The sequence below is a fragment of the Chiloscyllium punctatum genome, chromosome 8 (assembly GCF_047496795.1).
Source record: "Chiloscyllium punctatum isolate Juve2018m chromosome 8, sChiPun1.3, whole genome shotgun sequence".
Lineage (NCBI taxonomy): Eukaryota > Metazoa > Chordata > Chondrichthyes > Orectolobiformes > Hemiscylliidae > Chiloscyllium > Chiloscyllium punctatum.
In genome coordinates, this window is record NC_092746.1 from 6,123,876 (window position 1) to 6,143,039 (window position 19,164).

The following is a 19,164-nucleotide window of genomic DNA, read 5'->3' on the forward strand; positions in this document are numbered from 1 at the left end:
ACGCAAATTTGCTGTAATGCGAGTGACAAATTGGGCACACTGTTTCTAAAGTGCGAACTTTTAAAACGTGTGTTGTCTGCAATGCGATCACATCGCAAACACTTTAAGTGCTGTTTCTACAGCATGTTTTTCTATTATGCGGAAGTACACAAGAACGCAACCATCACGTTATAGAAGAACTACCCACATCTTCTCAAACTCACTTAATTAACTGTCCACAGTAACTCTACGACACCCTGCTCATTGTGTGGTCCCACTTAGAACTCATGGACCTTCTGGGATTACTGGCACCAGCAACATTTATTAAAGGTCAGCCATGCATCTGGTCAATCACTGGCATTCCACAGCTGCCCTGCAGGGTTCACTGTATTCACCCCACTCATACAGATAGAGAAGGATTACTGCCTTGCTTTGCCAACAGAGACTTGAAGGTCTGGATCTAAAAGGGGTGTTTGTGGTTGCTGCCCATGAGTTGTCATGAAAGGGTCATGAGATTTTTGTGGTTGGTGGAGACCAGGTTACCGCATTCACTTTCATGTCAGAATCTGTCCAGCAGGTTTGAGATTGGGAAACTGCATTATCAATGAGATGAGATTACATAACAATGAGAACATTAATGCAGGAACACAGACCTATCGCTGTTCAGTAGCTAGAATCTCATCTCACCATTGAATACATGACTTAAAAATGGGACATTTTACTCTCAACAGCAGAAAGCTCCTCAGTTCTGATCTAATTTGATACTCCTCATGTTCTTACCAATGCCCATATTGTTCCAGGGTCAGGGGAAGTGGGTGAAGATTCTGCCCCTGTACCATTTTGCACATGACCAATAAGGTTGGCAATAAAGTTTTTTCAGTTCCCAGTTAAACATAGCTAATAAATGAAAAGGGATTCTATCATCCATGTTCACATCACTTGACGACATTGCAGACTTCTTGCTGGTTGCTGACAAGCTTATTACATAAATTTGACAAACTGTTGAAAATGATCAGCCATCCCACAATTCTGATTTAAAGATCTTGCCATGTTTTTGGGTTTGAGGAGCTCCAAGTTGATCCCAAATAACAGTTTTTTAAAAAAGATTGTTTAATATGTCTTTCTTGAAAATTCCAGCGTGCAAGAATGGAAATTGGGCATTACTGCAATGATGGAAGTGAAGTTCTGAGTGAGAATGAATGCTCTTCTTATCAGTTAAATTTGCACATAGATTTCAATAATAAAAATATCTATTTAAATTACAACTTGTAAGAAGTAATGGCTTAGAACTTGTATCACTGTTTCATACATGAATAAAGATTACTAGTATATGGGGAAAGCAATTCATCTGACACTGTGCTTTCCTAAAAGATGTGGTAGCATAAATTATTGGATAACAAACCAATTGTGTGGCACTAATCAACTTGATTCCCGTTAAAGAATCCTCGTAAGCATAAACTTTCATTTGTAATAAAACTCAAGCTTTCCTAGGGTTTTGCATAGAGTAGGCAGTCATGCATATCTATTTGGTATTAAAGTTAGGCTTAATAATTACCACACTATAAATTCTCATGCTATAAATGCATAAAACAATAATTTATAAACCATGGTATTTTGCAGTTCAGCAACCATGTTTATTAAAAACCGATACCCCTTCTACGCTTTATATTGCATTTGCAAATAGCGGCCTTTTTTTCTTCATTTTTGCCTAGAGTCAGTGCTTCTGCTGTGCTTACCTCACTCTGTAGTATCATTACAGCATGGTTGAAATGATGGTGCTCCATAGTGGCTGATGTACCATATAGCTGTGCTAAAGCTGATCCGCTCCTGGAAGAGAAGCAAATGGTAAAAACTGTGGGGACTGTGAGAACTACAGTGCTATGCCAATTGCATTCATGTTAGTACATGTATCTCCTGGTTCATTAAATCATAAATTTTAAATCAGTAGCTGTAGTGAATCTGAATGCACAAAGAAGAAGAATTCATCAGTGTTAAATTTCTCACTCACAGTTCTTCACACTTACCAATTTAAAATTGAAAGTAAGCTAAATGTTTACAGCAGTTTGCTAAATTATTCAGGAAAAGGTACTAATGGACAGTGCAGTGTAGGGTAACATAATGCTGTTGAATGCCATTGTACTTCTAGGACTTCACAAATGATTACAAAATCAACTCAATGGGTCAGACAGATTTAAGGTTGTGCACAACATAATCACTCATACAGACCAATTCATCTTAATGACCCATTTCACTGTTGTATACTTCATAATTCTATATAATCACTAATATCGAAAAACCAAAATTCTCCATCAATTGGGATCACCCTGACATAACTGTAGAGCAATATCCAAATAGACACAAACTCAAATGAAAGGAAGTTTTTGGAATAAGCAGAGTGACATGATTTTCATTTAATTTTTTGCAACTTGCGTTCCTGATGAAGTTATATTCCTTTCCTACTTTTGTGTCTGTTGCAATAGTTTGCTCATACAGTTTTGCTCCTACAATGCACATTATTGATTCTACTCTCTATTTACAGTGACTTTGTCAAACATTCCAAGGAAAGGTAAACCTCAGTTCAAATACTGGGGACAGTTTTCTGAGACTTTGTTACAGAAGCAGGCAAAAAATGACTGAATTTCACATGCTGTTTAAGGGAGAGAAGAGTGGATTCAAGACCACTATCTTGAATTTAAATAAGGGCAGTTATGAGGCTGTGGAAGCAGAACCAGATAAAATGAACTAGTAATTTAGATTAAAGCATTGGATAATAAAGATACAGTTGCAAGCATTTAAGGGGATATTCCAGAAAGCACAGAATAGATATATTCTAACAAATCGCAGAAAGCTCTAAAGGATGGGTCCACCAAAAATAGGATCACATTCAAATAAAATATATATAATTGTACAAAGATTGGTAACAGGTCAGAAGATTGTACAGAATACAAAAAAAACATATGAATACTAAATATTAATCAGGAGGGAAATATTAGAGTACAAGAGAAAGTTAGCCAAAAATATAAAAAAAAGTTTCTTCAGATATTTAAAAAGAACACAGTTAACAAAGTAAGTCTTGGTACAGTTACCAGGGAAATCAAATGGAGTAAATCATTGAAATTGCAAGTTGACAAGTCCCTAGGTCCTAATGGATTTTGTCCTGGGGCTTTAAAAGAAGTAGCTAGTGAGATAATTAATGTGTTGCTTTAATTTCCCAAAACTCATTCAATTCAGAAGTTCCTTTAGATTGGAACTAGCTATTAAAACTCCTTCATTCAAAAAGGGAGGCAGAAAGCGGGAAACTACAGGCCGTTGAGTTTAACATCTGTCATAAGGAAATTGTTCGAAGCTATTAGTAAAGACTTTGTTAAAGGGCATGTGGATAAGTTCAAAGTAATCAGGCAGTGCTAATATGGCCTTATCAAAGAGGACTCTTGTTTAACTAATTTATTAGAGTTCTTGAAGAAGTAACTTGTGCTGTGAATAATGGGGAACTAGTCAAAATGTTGTATTTAGATTTCTAGAAGGCATTTGATAAGGTGCTGCATTAAAGGTCATTGCGAAAATTGAAAGCTGATGGTGTTGGTGGTAACGTATTGGCATGGACAGAAGATAGGTTTGCTAACAGGAAGCAGAGAATAGGAGTAAATAGGTCTTTTTTCAGGCTGGCTGAATGTCACGGCACAAGGGTCAGTGCTGGGGACTCAACTCTTTACAATTTCTATAAATAATTCGGATGAAAGGACCAAAGGTATGGTAGCTAAGGTTGGTGATGGCACAAAGTAGGAAAGTAAGTTGTCAAGAGGTCAGAAGGAAGCTATAATTAGATAGGTTAAGTGACTGGGTAAATGGAGCAAAATATGGGAAAATGTGAAATTGTCCATTTCGTCAGAAAGAATAAAAAAAAATGCATGCTATCAAAATAGCGAGAGGTTGTAGAGCTCTGTGATGGAGAGAGATCTTGATGGCCTCATGGATGAATCACAAAAGATTAGTATTCTGGTTGAGCAAATAATCAGGAAAGCCAATAGAATGTAATTATCAACTTTTTTCACACAAAGGGTGGTGTGTCTATGAAGTGAACTACCAGTGGAAGTAGTAGAGGCATTTACAATGACAACATTTAAAAGATATTTGGACAGGTACATGGATAGTGGGGAGTGTGGTGCTGGAAAACACACAGCAGGTCAGGCAGCATCTGAGGAGCAGGAGAAATGATCCTGATGAAGGGCTTAGGCCCGAAACGTCAATTCTCCTGCTGCTCGGATGCTGCCTGACCTGCTGTGCTTTCCCAGCACCACATCCTTGACTCAGATCTTCAGCATCTGCAGTCCTCACTTTCTCCCAGGTACATGGATAGGAAAGGTTTAGATTGACATGGGCCAAATGCAGGAAAATGTGACTAGTTCAGTTTAGCAAATCTGGTTGGCATGGCCAAAGGGTCTGCTTCAGTGCTGTATGACTCTAATTGAATGCAAGAGCAGGGAGGTTATGCTTCAGTTATACAGGGTATTAGTGAGGCCACATCTAAAGTACTGTGTACAGTATGGGTCACCATACGCATACAAAGATGTTAATGTGTTAAACGCAGTTCAGACAATACCTGGATTGAGCAAATTGTCAAAGTAAAGGCTAGGTTGGCTAGGCCTATATCCAAAAGATATAGATTACTGGAGATATGCAGCAAAATACAGTTGAGGTTAAAATTGGATTGGCTATGATTTTATTGAATGGTGGAATGGCTGCAAGTATCAAGTGGCCTACACTTGTAACTTGTTCCTATGTTTGTAGAAGAGCATTATCAACTGAATGAGTCTTGCAAATACAAATAAAGTGGCTGTCTTAAACTCTGAAGGTATGAAATCCACAACAGAGGATGTATAAATCAATGTAACCACCCATGTTATTTGGGAAAGGGACAACCTTCAAAGTAACAAGAAACTACTCTTCAGAAAGCCATCGATGAGATGACTTCCAGCTGAATCAATCAAGGTCATAAACATCGATAACTTGAAAGCAGGAGAATGATTGCCCCCTCCCTGTTTCAATGTAGCATTCACCAGACTACCAACCTCCTAGAAAGGTGCCCACAAGAAACTTTGCACCTTATTTGAGAATTCCCTGCTTTACAAGATCTTCACTTCGACTAAAGCATCAATTCATTTATGAAACTATAAGCATTTGACTGAGAAAAATCAATTTGTATTTGTTATGTGTTTAAACTTTGTGTGTGCATGGGAAGCATCAAACTTCAAACATCTGAGCTAAGAGTGTGAGAGGAAACTACCTTTCTATTTACTCAAAAAAACCTGCTGATGGAATTATTTAATTGGGATAACCACTCTGTAGGTAAGAAAACACACACTCGTTACATATAAACATACTGAATATGGGCACTAAAAAAGAATTCTCAAAATCTCTGTGCCAATAGAGTGAAGAAGAATAAATTATTTCCAGCAGGCAGCAGGATCAGTAACTAGGGAACACAGAACATGCAAAAGAACCAGAGCAAATAAAAGAACAAGAGGATAGTAACATTTATGCAGCAAGTTATGGTGATCTGGAATGCACTTCCTAAAAGAGTGGTGAAAACACCTTTGATAGTTAACCTTCAAAAGGAAACGGCATGAGTATTTGAATGGGAAGGATTGGGTGAGGGGAGTGAGTGAGGGGATAATGTAGGAATACAGAGCTTGAGGCTGGAACCACAGTTAAAAACAGATCTGGGAAAAACAGAGGCAAAGGTGTTGGCAAGAGAAGACTCACAACAGCTACCCTGGTGGTACAGGACTAGAGGCAGCCCACAAACAGATTCTACAGATAAAAGGACAAATGGGAAAAACATTGGACAATTGGTTACATGCCCAACAAAACATTCTATTTCTGTGCTATTAACTAATAACTCAATTATATTGCCAAACTATTGGCAAGACTGAAAGTACAAGCTAAATAGTAAGGATGCTGAAAATCTGAAATATAAACAGGAGGAGGCAGTGTTGGGACTGGGGTGGACAAAGTTAAAAATCACATCATACCAGGTTATAGTCCAACACGTTTAATTGAAAGGATTACCTCTTTATCAGGTGGTTGTGCAGCAGACCATAAGGCACAGAATTTATAGCAAAAGGTTACAGTGTCATAAGGCTGAAATATATACTAACAATCCAAATTTGTTTAATACATTTCAGTTTCATGACACTGTAACCTTTTGCTATAAATTCGGTGCCTTATGGTCCTGCTGCACAACCACCTGATGAAGAAGCAGCACTCCAAAAGCTAGTGCTTCCAAGTAAACCTGTCGGACTATAACCTGGTGTGTAATTGTTTAATAGAAAATACTCGAAATACTCAACAACATTAACCCTGGTTTTCCCTTCAAAGATGATGCTAGACTTGGCAGATCTTATGTGTTTTTAATCCAAAAATAATACTGGAGAAATGCAATTGTGAAAGCGTGCTTACACCACGTATGGAGCCATCTAGTGTTCAGTTAACAATGTCTAAGTGCTTACACACATCAGTTTAAGATTATTTTGGAATGTTTTAGAATTTGGTCAAAAGATTTTACTTTTATGATGAACTGATTGATTCATTTGTCATTAATGTACCCAAAATTGTGCAAATGCCTTCACAAACCTCCAGCACAGAAACCACAACTCCAAAGGCAGCCATCTTTTCCACAGCTTTCATAACCAAGTTACAGTTCAGCTTGATCATTGTTTATGATAATCCAAATACATTGCAAGAGTAAAGAAAACAAACTTCGTTACTTTATAAAATGCGATCTAGTCATACAAGGGAATATATTAAACCAACCTTAATTTTGGATGGACATAAAAAATCAAATAAAAATTTCTCAAAACTCACAAAAATCAGTTATGATAACATAGAATATTGATTTTGTTCTCTTACAGGTTTAACCTCTGACAGTTTGCTGCCATTAAAGAAAAAAATTAATTATTTTTTTTAAATCCCAGATGAAATGTGGATGGTTAGTATCACTACAAATATGTGGCCTGGCATTTCCTGATAGCATCTGTGCAATAATATTATGGCATCTACACTTTTCTTATTGGCAGGGAAATTTCAGGATTACTCATGGCATGCTTTAATTTCCTGATACTTTAGTGCCACTCCACCTTGCTGAGAAAATTCGAACAGCTCCACGTCATTGCTATCAAGTGTACAAAGATATTGATTCATTAATCGCTACTGCAGGATAAGCTGGCTCAGAAGTGGTCAGATGTGTGGGAGTGATCAAAATTGGTACCCTGTCATTCAGTCAAATTGTCTCTATTGAAGGTAAATATTTAATATATTGCTATCTTGATCACCAAATTTAAAGTATTAAATTTAAAGGAATTCTTGAAGGTAACATTTTTACTGACTGAATCTAACATTTTAATTGAAATCTTGAAGCTCAATTCAATAATAAAACAAGTCTTTTGACAGTCAAGCATATTTGGATTTTCCTCCAACCAATAAAATTTTAGATTAATAGTAATTGAGCTTGTTGGCTAGACATTACTGTAATCAGTTAGAAATGGCTTCAAATCACCCAGAGTTTGGATCCCCTGCTTCAGTACCTAGTTGTCAAGTTAATTCAAATCGAACCTGAGCATTCTCTTTACACATTTGGTGGCTCATTTTCACGTTATGAGATCAGAACAATTATTCTTAGGCACGTGCTCATCAGTACAATATTCAGATCTCCAACACTTACACACTTGCTGAGAAGCGAATTCGGAGGGGAAGAATTGATTTATTTAACTCAGTCAATTAATTACAGAAGCATTCATAGATTTAATAATGTTGGATGCTGCCAAGTATTCGAAAATAGTGGACATTTTCTCCTAATTACTTTAAATGATATATTTTAAGTTTCCATTAGATGAAATTCCTAGCAAGCAGGTATTTACCCACCACACTCCCTGCCACATGGTGCAGTCTCTGGGAGCTGCTGTTCAATATGAACATCAGCAAAGTGAGGCCACTTAAGGGACTTGGTTGACATCCAGGCAAAAAGACTGTTCCTAAGTCTTCCTGCTTTGCACTTAATCAGAGAGAATCAGGAAGGTGACAGGATCTCTCCTCTGCACCGTCCTGTTCAATCCTACAGTACCCTTTGGCTTCTGAGTCTCCCTCAGGGAGGAGTTATTCAATGTTGAAAGGAATTCACATTCTCAAGCATTTATTGACACATGAACTAATTGAACTGATTTACTTTAAAGTGTATGTCCACTAATGGGAGATGTAAAGGCTTCCTAACATCAGTCCTCGGTGAATTGGACAAATCCCTTTCAGACTAGTCTATCCTTTATCAGGAAATAAGTTGTTCCAAGTAACTTGTTGGAAATGCATTTTGTAAATAATTGCACAACATTTGGCTGGGTGGAATACTGTGTACAATTCTGGTTGGCCTATTATAGGACAGATGATATTCAACTGAAAAGGGTGCAAAAAGATTTACAAGGATATTACCAGGACTGGAAGGCTTGAGTTAAAAGGAGAGGCTAGATAGGCTGGGATCTTTTTTTCTCTGGAGTTTAGGAGGCTGAGGAGCGAGCCTATAGAGGTTTATAAAATCATGAAGGACATGATAAGATGAAAAGCCAAGCTCTTTTCCCAAGGGTAGGGGAGTCCAAAACTAGAAGGCATAAAAGTTTAGGGTGAGGAGGGGAAAGATCTAAAAGGGATCTGAGGGGCAGCTTTTCACACAGACAGTGATGTATATATGAAACGAGCTGTCAGAGAAAATGGTAGAGGCGGGTGCAGTTACAATATTTAAAAAGACATCTGAATGTGTACATTGATAGGAAAGGTTAAGAAGCCTACAGACCAAACGCAGGCAAATGGGAATAATTTGGTTCAGGAAACCTGGTTGGCACGGGTGGGTTGGGCTGAAGGGCCTGTTTCTATGCTCTATGATTCTATAAATTGGGTCAGGTCAATATGATAACCTTACCTGAGTAGATTAGGAATGAAGTCACTGGTATAACGTGGTGGAAAAAAGGATTCACCTGGAATTATTTCAGCTATTATCTTGATTTTGCTTTCATTGCAGACCTCAGAATCCATTTATTTTGCTGCATTACATGTGGGAATATGGTGGTGTATATAAGGAGACAATAGTTTTGGTACTACTCTTTCTAACAAGTTTTAACTTAGTGCAATAACTTTGTTTAAAATTAAAAAAAAACAAGATACCTCAGACAAGACAAATTGTTAGAGTGAAATTAACCAGGCATCAGGATTTGCAACAACAATGGAGCAGTCTTTGTTTTAGCATTCTGATGTCCATTTGAGCTGTCACGATGATGAGCAACAAGAGATTAATAACAAAATAAAAATACTATGACTCTATTTACACCGATCAATTTTTAGAATAGAAAAATAAGAAAACTGAATGAATTGTTAGCTCCCTTATTTTTATGGAACACATTAAATAGACCGTTATATTACTCTCTGTCTGACCACAGCACCTGGCTGGATCTGTTTTGGACAGCACAGTTTCTAACTAACTGCAGTGCTCTCCGAGGTCGAATCTAAATAGTTCACCAGCAAACTCTGGCCTAAATTTGTCACTGGAGGAATGAGGCACAATGATTTAAGCTACTGCTTTTCAGGATATTCTGGCTATAACAAACTCCAATAAAATGTGTACATAAAAGAAAGCAAAGTTTGTATTGAATTTTAAGAGTTATTACAGGACCAATGGATCCATTGGTTCTAACTTCCCCAACCATCATTATTTTTTAACGTCTCATAATTGTTTAACCAGGGAAAAAAAAGGACCTCACAGTCTGATTTTTACTAGAAACAGTTAGAATCTCAATCACTCTTGCCAGCAGCTTTCTCATTCACTAAAATCCGTTGAAGTGTGATTGACATGTCAATTAAGTAAATTATTTACAACTGTAAATTGAACAACAGATCATTGTTTGCAATAGTTCGATGACAAATGCTCTGACAGGTAAGAGGTGCAAAATGTGAGTACAAATAACACTGATTCCAGAAAAATGTACATTTCTGGTTTAACAAATCCTAAATGACGTCAAGATCTCACTCTCCATTCATTTACTAGGCAATGAAACTAAAGAGGAGGGGGATGAGGTAATTAACTCAGGTCTGATAACAGGCATAGTGATCAAAAAGATAATTACTGATGATGGGCTTTTGCCCAAAATGTTGATTTTCCTGCTCCTCGGATGCTGCCTGACCTGTTGTGCTTTTCCAGCACCACTCTGATCTAAACTCTGGTTTCCAGCATCTGCAGTCCTCACTTTTGCCCACAAAGTGTAACTAACTTGCTTGTTCATTGCAACGCAGGCAATACATGGTTTGTTGCAAAGGACTCAGATCAGAATTGCAAGAGGCAGCGTGCAGAAAACACTGATGGGTGTGTACACACAAGTCCTAATGTCACTGTCACAGAGAATAAAGGAGTCCAGCATCAGCCTTTGACACAGGGCTTAATGCAGATTTGAACATTCTCCTTTCTAGTGTGCAAGTTGTGGCCAACTCCATGAGAACATGCACAGACCCTAGCATGTTGCTGTGCATGCTCTGCTTCCATTGCAACATAAGCTAAAGGCAGCCAACATCTGAGCAATGGATTGGAAACTGAGTCTCACGTTGCTGTCATGCAGGCCTGAACTGCTGCCATTCTGCCAACAGATATCAAAGCTGCACTGAGCTTTCACAAACTCTCATGACAATCCAACAGTTTTTTCTTCATGATTACTGGGGTAACTGAGGTGACACTCTGGGAAAATATGGCAGTGGCTCAGTGACAAACAAAACTACCAATCCCTTCCATGATGACAGCATTCACCCTCCCAGCATGCCACTCCACTGACTGGTTACTGTTGCCTGCCAGCCTATGAGCCCAGACATGCCAAGATGATGTAGTCTGAAGACTGGTTCTTAGACCCAAAGGAGTTGGACTTTGTTTTCAAAGGCTCCCTCCTTGAAAGTCAGTAACCTTCTATCAGCAAAGCTGCAAATACTGGGATAGATGTACTAGGACAGTCAAGCCCACCTTTCCCTTCCCCTTGTAAATCTATTCAGAGATGTTATTACACACCTCTGGAGCAGGTGGGACTTGAACCCAGGCCTCCTGGATCAGGGGTAGGGACCATACATCTGTGCCATAACAGGCCCCCTTTCAATCACACCTATAAGACAGACACTAAGTGAATGCACCTGGCTGATTGGCTAACTTTCATATGGAATGATAGTTTTTTTATTGAATAAAGTTCATTTAAATTGTTGATTTCTGGGCTTTTTCTTTATTTCTGCATTGTGGCCAACAGGATGGTGTTGTGCTCAATTACAGAGGGAAAGTTAGATGTATGACTGTTGTATAATAGGGATTTGGCAATGTGCTCAGTGAAGCCATTGCCAGATGAGTTGATTGCAGACATCTTTACTGGAAAACTGAAAAGATTGTTGCCTCCTGCCTATCTCCTCCTCTCCCTCGACTTGCTTCCGAGTTTCTTGCTATTCGCACTGTAGCACTAGCGCGGCCCACATGATGGCCAGGTTGCACTGGATGCAGCAGACTACCATGAATCAGGACTCGCATGTCCAAATACTGCAGGGTTCTTTCGGCACAGTTCAGGTACTAGGCTCTTTGTTTTAGCACACCAATGGTCAGTTCTATTTGGAAGAGCATGGTCAATGGCTATAGCCATACACCTCCCCTACAAAGCCATGCCCCACAGTACATTATAGTCTCTTTGCCAACTCAATACCAACCTTAGCCAATTCTTTCCTATTCTCCATAACAACTGAAATGACCCAATATTACTCTGTAAATCAGAATTGAAAATAGGCTTTCAAATAAAATCTGCCATCATCACAATTTTAATTCAAATATTAATTTATTATATTCTATTACAAAATAGATATGTGTAATTACTATTATTTGTATTGAAATTAATTTATCATGATATTGATTTGAAACAATGGACACATGATTATAATTTCCAAGTATTGAAAAATTGGGCATTACAGTCAATTTCATGTGTCATTGCACAGAGAGAGTGAAGATCAATTATAGCCTTTAGGTGAACTGGAGTTTGAAGTCTTGTACTTTGGAAAGCAAGATTTTCACAATCACAATTACTCATGTAGACCGGGTTATAAGCTTTTGTAGCAGTGAATTGAACAATGTTTATCAAGAGATTTGCCTGTGCATGTTTAGGTTTTTGTGTTTTTGAATGGCAAGTTGACAGAAGTGCAAGCTAATGAGAAAAACTGGGCATTGAGGACCTGATCAAGACTATAAGCCATGTACCTCTTTAACCAATCACATGGGTTGATAGTGAATTTAATAGTGCATTGATTGGGGGGGAACAAGTAAATTATAATGTGTGAAGTCAATGTCAAATCAACTGTAGAGATATAATTTAAAGGAGAGAAAGAAACATTATAGTAAGAGGAAAAAAGACCAATTTAAAAACCCTCCGAATTTTTTTTTAATTTCCAAAACAATATAAAACCAAGAGGAATGGGACTACACAGCTGTAATAACTGGTTTTCAGTGCCAGAGGCTGATAACAAGTAATGAACACTTACAATGCTATCAAAAAGATGCTTAAAACAGAAATAGACAAGATGTCCATTGACTCGTGAACTTTTGACAAGTTTAGTTATTATGCAAACTCCATTCTGTTCCACATTTTACAAAAGTGAGGTATAGCAAGGTGAGGTAGGCTTTGTGGCGCTCTTGCCACAATGGTGCATGTCAGTCAGCAACCTTTGGATTTCCACACTGAAGTGCCATCACATTAACTTGCTGTTGTATTTGTGCATAAATAATAAGCATCTTTGGTTTCAACATTACTTTGACAGAAGATTATGGGTTGTTGTTTTAGCAGTAAAATCTACTGATGCAATGCCTCTTGCATCTTAGAACCCAACAGCAATTTCGACATACAACACATAATAAAGTCTAAAGAAGGTTTGTAAATGTGAAGGACCTTTTGTATTTTGCACGTAATTTGTTTGAGAAAAACGTATTTAAATTAAGTGGGACTGCCTCACCTTACATTAAATTTTACTGACCTCCAAATATATTTTTACAATTATCTCTCATTATCCCGCTCTGGTGAAGCGCAGGTTACAACAGAAAGGTATAACATGATGGTTGCGTTCTTGTGCACCCCCATGTTATAGAAAAATCACACTTTAGACACAGCACTTAAAGTGCTGGTGGTGTATTCGCGCTACAGTCAACACACATTTTAAAAGTTCACACTTTAGAAACAATGTCCCCTATTCATCAATTGCGTTATAGCGAATTCGTGCTAATGAAACGTGTGTTACAGCAGAATTCAAAATGGCAAATTCAGATTTAATGTACTTATTAGCTTTGATTTAATATGGTATTGAAGCACTGATGGTATCTTTTCACTCACTTTGCCTGGAAAGCATTGTTTGTCCCTCGATGATCAAGGTCATGGCACAGACAACCCACCATCAAAGCAAGGATTTCGATATCAGACAGAATTTCCTGAAAATCAGCAGTCTGAGGAAATATATGACATAATTTTAATATTTTTGCTCACCAGCATAATTCCTGAGTTGTGTTCAACGGGATGGCAAAAGGGCTCAATTTGTGGAGGCAAGATAATTTGTAATTTTAATAAATTATCTTGCTTTCCACTACTCCAGAAATTTTCTTCAGGACCACGCTAACCTGGATATTCACAAATAACAATTCCAACGATGGGATTTGTCCAGCAAATTCAAAACTGTCTCCTACAACGAGCCATCATAATCATGTACCTCTTTTCCAAGCCTTGATGTAGGCTGGAATAGATTTTTATTTTGTCTATGGTGTTAATTTTACATATAGATACACTTTCACTTTGAAATGTCAAAAAGGTGCAAACAGAGATATAGAGATAAAGCAATATGGAGATAAGGTTTAATGAGGATATGATGGCATTTGCCATGAAGGCAAGCAGATTTTAGTCCACATTAGTGGAGAATATTGCACATAAGTAAAAACTGTAAAGTTAGAGAACCAGAGAATTAGAAATTAAGATAAAATTAGATTTCAATTAAAAATGTTGTGCCATGTGGATCAGTACTTAAAGGTTAGCCATCACAAGTCAGAATAATATATATAATAGTGCATCAGAGATAGATGGATAAACGAGTTGGACTGGTGACAGAAGGAAAGTAATCGTAAGTGACAAACTGAATCTCATAGTTCAGAAAATTTGCCAAATTGTATCAATTGTATTTTAATACTTGAAGCTTAATATGAGAATTTTGCTTAGTCTGAATGGCTAAGTTGTTATATCCCCATAGCATCAGTGATCTATTTATACACGATGTTATTAGTGACTTTTGGTGATGTTATCATTGAAATTCAAACGTTCTAATTATTAAAGCAGTTACCAATTATAATTCATCCAGTCAATTAAGAGATCTTTATGGAAGCAAAATCATCCCATTTATCAAATTGTCCCTTTTATACAAAACCCATCATTATTTATTTCAACACACTGGAATCAAATGAAGCCTGAGAAAATAAAGAAATTTCCCTCTTAATCATTTCTTCATTAACTGGTGTCACCTACTTTATGTTGTGATTTACACACAGTCTTAATTAATGTCTGTTTAACAGGACCTATCAAACAGATCTTCTGACTTACTGTAATCATTACAAACATGCATTGAGCAACATTAAATGCATGACGCCAGTTGTGGTATGGAACTGCACGGTAATTTTTTCTCACAGTGAGCAGCCAGCGACACAGAACCTGCAAGGTGTCAGAAATTTATGTGTATGGGTTAATTTTATTAGAATTAAGACATAACCATAACAAGCTTGTTTTCCACTTTAAAAACAGATTTGAAGTATAGTAACAAAAACAGAAAATGCTGGAAAATCTCAGCAGGTCTAGCAGCATCTGTGGAGAGAAATCAGAGTTGACGTTTCTGATCCAAGTTGCGCCTCACAGTGCCAGAGACCCGGGTTCAATTCCCGCCTCAGACAACTGTCTGTGTGGAGTTTGCACATTCTCCCCGTGTCTGCATGGGTTTCCTCTGGGTGCTCCGGTTTCCTCCCACAGTCCAAAAATGTGCGGTCAGGTGAATTGGTCATGCTAAATTGCCTGTAGTGATGGGTGAAGAGGCAAATGTAGGGGAATGGGTCTGAGTGGGTTGCTCTTCGGAGGGTCGGTGGGGACTTGTTGGGCCGAAGGGCCTGTTTCCACACTGTAAGCAATCTAATCTAATCAAGGGTCACGGGATCTGCAACATTAACTCTGATCTGTCTCCACAGACGCTGCAAGATGTGTTATTCTTTCCAGCAATTTCTGTTTTTGTTTCTGATTTCCAGCATCCACAGTTCTTTATTTTTTTTTATTTTTAGAGTACAGCACACAGCCTGGAGTGAAATCTTTAATTCTGATCATAGGTGAAGTAAGAAACACTTCATAAACCCCTTGGATTTCTTTTTAGCAACTACAATTTTGGAATTCCTCCTCTGACCACTAGTATGTTCACAGGGTATATAATAACTTGAAATGTTTGGAAACATATTTTAGATTCTGGAGCATTCAAAATAAAATCAAGTTAAAATATTTGATAAACCTGAAAGGAAACAATTTCCCGTGGACATGCTAATGCTTTCAAATGCTAGTATTACATGGTACAATGTTTACCCACTATTTGTATTTACAGACCAAAGAGAAAAGAAGAAAAGACCTGAATTGATGTCAAGAACAGTGTGCATGAACAGAGATGAACAGTGAGTTTACAACTCGAGGGATGAAAGTTTGCCTGCCTCACAGGGAGGAGGCAGTAGTGAGAATATATTGGTAATGTAGAAAATACTCTGGAAAGTGGATTCAAATCCCACAATGGCAGGTGATAGAACCTTAACTTCAATAAATAAAAATCTGGAATTTTAAAAAGGTTAGCCTAATGACAGTTGAATGAAACCACTGTTGATTGGTGTACAAACCCGTCATTCTTTCATGGAAAGAAATGTCCGTAGTTTGGTGCACATATGACTCCAGTTGCACAGGGATGTGGTTATATCTTAAGTACCCTCTGATTGGCTTAGCACTTGTATCTAACTGCTACGATGTTAATACCCTTTTAACCTGGGGTATTAACGGGGTTATAAATGTGGGGAAAGGCCTCTGTTTAGCACTGCTGGTCCAGCAAGAAACATCTTCCCTCCCCCTTTATCTGGCCAGCAGCAAGCAAAGTTCAACTTGCAGGATTACACATCAAATGCTAGTCCCTCCTTCTTACTGTTGAATCCCAGCAATGGTGGGATACAGTCCAGAAATGGACATTAACTGTCTACTTAAGGGCTTCAATTAGACAATAGTTAGGCAAAGCCATCCAACCTGTCACTCTCAAGATTGCACTGGGGGCAATGTTGGGCTCCTGACTGTCTTGTCACTCTGAAGTGGGTTTTCTTGTGCTTTAAAGGGACAATGGAGTCATTGTTGGATTGTTCTAAAATGCAGATGAAAATCCCAAAATGACCAAGAAGGTTTGTCTCCAGTTTTTGGGCTTGTTGATGGGGGCATCACCATTCTGAGTAAAATCAGCTTCAAATGTGTGAAGCTCACTGTCCTTTTCTGTACATAAACAAGAAGGACAATTGCTCCCTGCAGCACACACACCACAAGGACTAGCTGAATATCCCAAGTCAGTAACCTGACTCCTGCCAGTGTGGCTATCGAAAAGTGACAATAAGGATTTTGCACCCGTGATTTAAAATTAATCAGATTTGAGCCCTCACAAATCAATGTTCTTTTGAAGAGGTGCATTGTGATTTCTAATAGTTCTCTGAACCCCATTGGGAGTTACTTCACTAGAGTGGATCAACAACCTTATGTAATCGTTTTTAATTCACTCAAGTTGTGGGTGTCACTGGCTAGATAAATATTTTGTGCTGAGCTACCTTGAATAATACCACAGTGATAATAGGGAGGCAATTTCCGTATCCTGATCCAGCAGCTGTGAAGGGCCAACAATATGGTTCCAGGTCAGGATGGTATATGGCTGAGAGAGGAATTTGTAGATGGTGGTGCCCCCCATGCATTTTCTCTGCCCCTGTTGTTCTCCTGTGGTAGAGATAGTGGGTTTGCACGTTGATGTGTAAGGAGCCTTTGAGTTGTTGCAGTGATAAGAGTGAATATTGAATAAAGTGGATTGAGGCTAATCAAGCAAGCTGCTTTCTGCTGGATGGTGCCTTCAGCATTGTTGGAGCAGAACTCATCCAAGCTAGTGGGGAACACTCCCTCAAACTCTGAGTTGTGTCTTGTAGTTGGTGGATAAGCTTTGGGAACTCAAGAATTACTCCCTGCAGAATTCCTAACCTCTGATCTTTTCTTGTAAGCCTTTATATGGCTGGTCCAGTTCAGTCCCGGGATGTTGATGGTATTGTTTGGATGATAATGTCAGTGGACATCATTGGGTAATGCTTGGATTCTCTTTATGGAGATGATCATTTCCTGGGGCTTTTGTGGTATGATTGTTGTCTACCACTTACCAGCCCAAGCCTGAAATATTGTTCAGGTCTTGTAACATTTGTACATGAAATGTGTCAGTATCTGAGAATACTGCTGAACATTATGCAATCATTGGTGAACATCCCCACTGCTAACCTTATGATGGTGGTAAGGTCATTGATGAAGTAGCTGAAGATGGTTGGGCCTAAAACATTACCCTGAGGAACTCCTGCAAAGATATCCCTGGACAGAAATAACTGGCCTCCGACAACCAGAATCATCTTCCTTTGTGCCAGGAATGGCTCCATTCTTCTTATGGAGTGATGACCAGAACTGTGCACAATATTCCAAATGCAGCCTAACTAAAGTCTTACATAGCTACACAAGACTTGTCAACGTTTATACACAATGCCCCAACTGATGAAGGCAAGCAAAAGCTATGGTCTTACACCCCTAGAACCCTCTGTATATCAATACTCCTCAGGGTCCTGACATCTACTGTATACTTTGCTCTTGCATTTGACCTCACATCATGTCACACTTGACTGGATTAAACTCCATCTGCTATTTCTCCACCCAACTTTCCAACTCGTCTATATCCTACTGTATCCTTTGACAACCTTCCTCACCATCAACAATTCTACCAAATTTCACATCTTCTGCAAACATACTAATCAGATCACCTACGTTTTCATCCAAATCATTTAAATGTGTTACAAACAACAGAGGTCTCAGCACAGATCCTTTTTCAATGAGTGAGCACTATGACAGTGAGCAAGGAGCCCAGAGATGCAGCCTAGTCCAGTTCATAAGCTGGGTGTGCGTCCCTGAGTGCACAGTGTCCTTGTTGCAGCATGACAATGATAATTCTGAGTTCTGAGGAAACATTAACTCTGACTTCACTCCGCAAATGCTGTTGGACCTGTTTTCCTGCAATTTTGGTTTGTGTTTCTGATTTCCAGCATCCCGCAGTTCTTTCGGTTTTTATAACAATGATACTTTGCCAGTGCAACCTGAGGTGCAACACTTGGGGAGAAGTTTCCTGTAAGTGGATTGGTTATGTGCCATGAGGGCACATAGAAGAGACTGGCACATGTTAGGCATCAAAGCCCATGGCTGTGAGTTGTGTGTCGCGAATGAGTATAGAGTGGGCTCAAGCGTGGGTGCCTGATGTCCAACATACAGTCCCTTTAGAGCAAGCGACAAAACAAACCTGACAATAGCCCACTTGGGCTTCCATGTCGAGTTTTCCTGATGGCTTATTTGTATGGCAGGTCTGTTAAGATCCACAACCTGTGGCAAGTTGGACTGTTCACAAGGTGTTTAACAAACAATAATGAGCATCAATAGGAAGCTCACTGCTCCCTGATGAGAATTTCAGCATGCTACTTAAATAAAGCACTCAAATTGCATCAAGGTGATCTCAATGTCATGACGACTCTCTACCTAGCGCGCCATAGTCCACTCTACTCAGAGCCAAGTAAGATTCAGCCTTATGATAAAAATGGCAGAATGCTGGACCTAACAAAACAGAATGCTCTCAGCCAAAGGGATCCCACATGAAAAAAAGGACATGTATCTAATGCATTTAGTGGGCCTGAATTGTATGTGGTATCACTGTCTTGGAATATGAAGCTATATCAATGTTTTGACAATGTTGAAAATTGGCAGGTGTCTGGTTTGTTCACATGAG

The 19,164-nt window shown here is 38.6% G+C and overlaps 1 protein-coding gene across 6 annotated transcripts in view; it reads right to left on the reverse strand.

Annotated features, from left to right (window-relative positions):
• Positions 1 to 19,164, reverse strand: part of LOC140480351 (dual 3',5'-cyclic-AMP and -GMP phosphodiesterase 11A-like) — a 298,779-nt gene that overhangs the window by 59,220 nt on the left and 220,395 nt on the right. For all 6 annotated transcript variants that reach the window (XR_011961277.1, XM_072575100.1, XM_072575098.1 and 3 more), the window contains 3 exons: positions 14,649 to 14,756; positions 13,401 to 13,510; positions 1,716 to 1,806 (listed from right to left, as the gene is read on the reverse strand). Coding sequence is in view for 5 of the 6 variants with exons in the window: in XM_072575100.1 (XP_072431201.1) it covers positions 1,716 to 1,806; positions 13,401 to 13,510; positions 14,649 to 14,756 (309 nt within the window). In the remaining variant the exon portion in view is untranslated. The remainder of the gene's footprint in view (positions 1 to 1,715; positions 1,807 to 13,400; positions 13,511 to 14,648; positions 14,757 to 19,164) is intronic.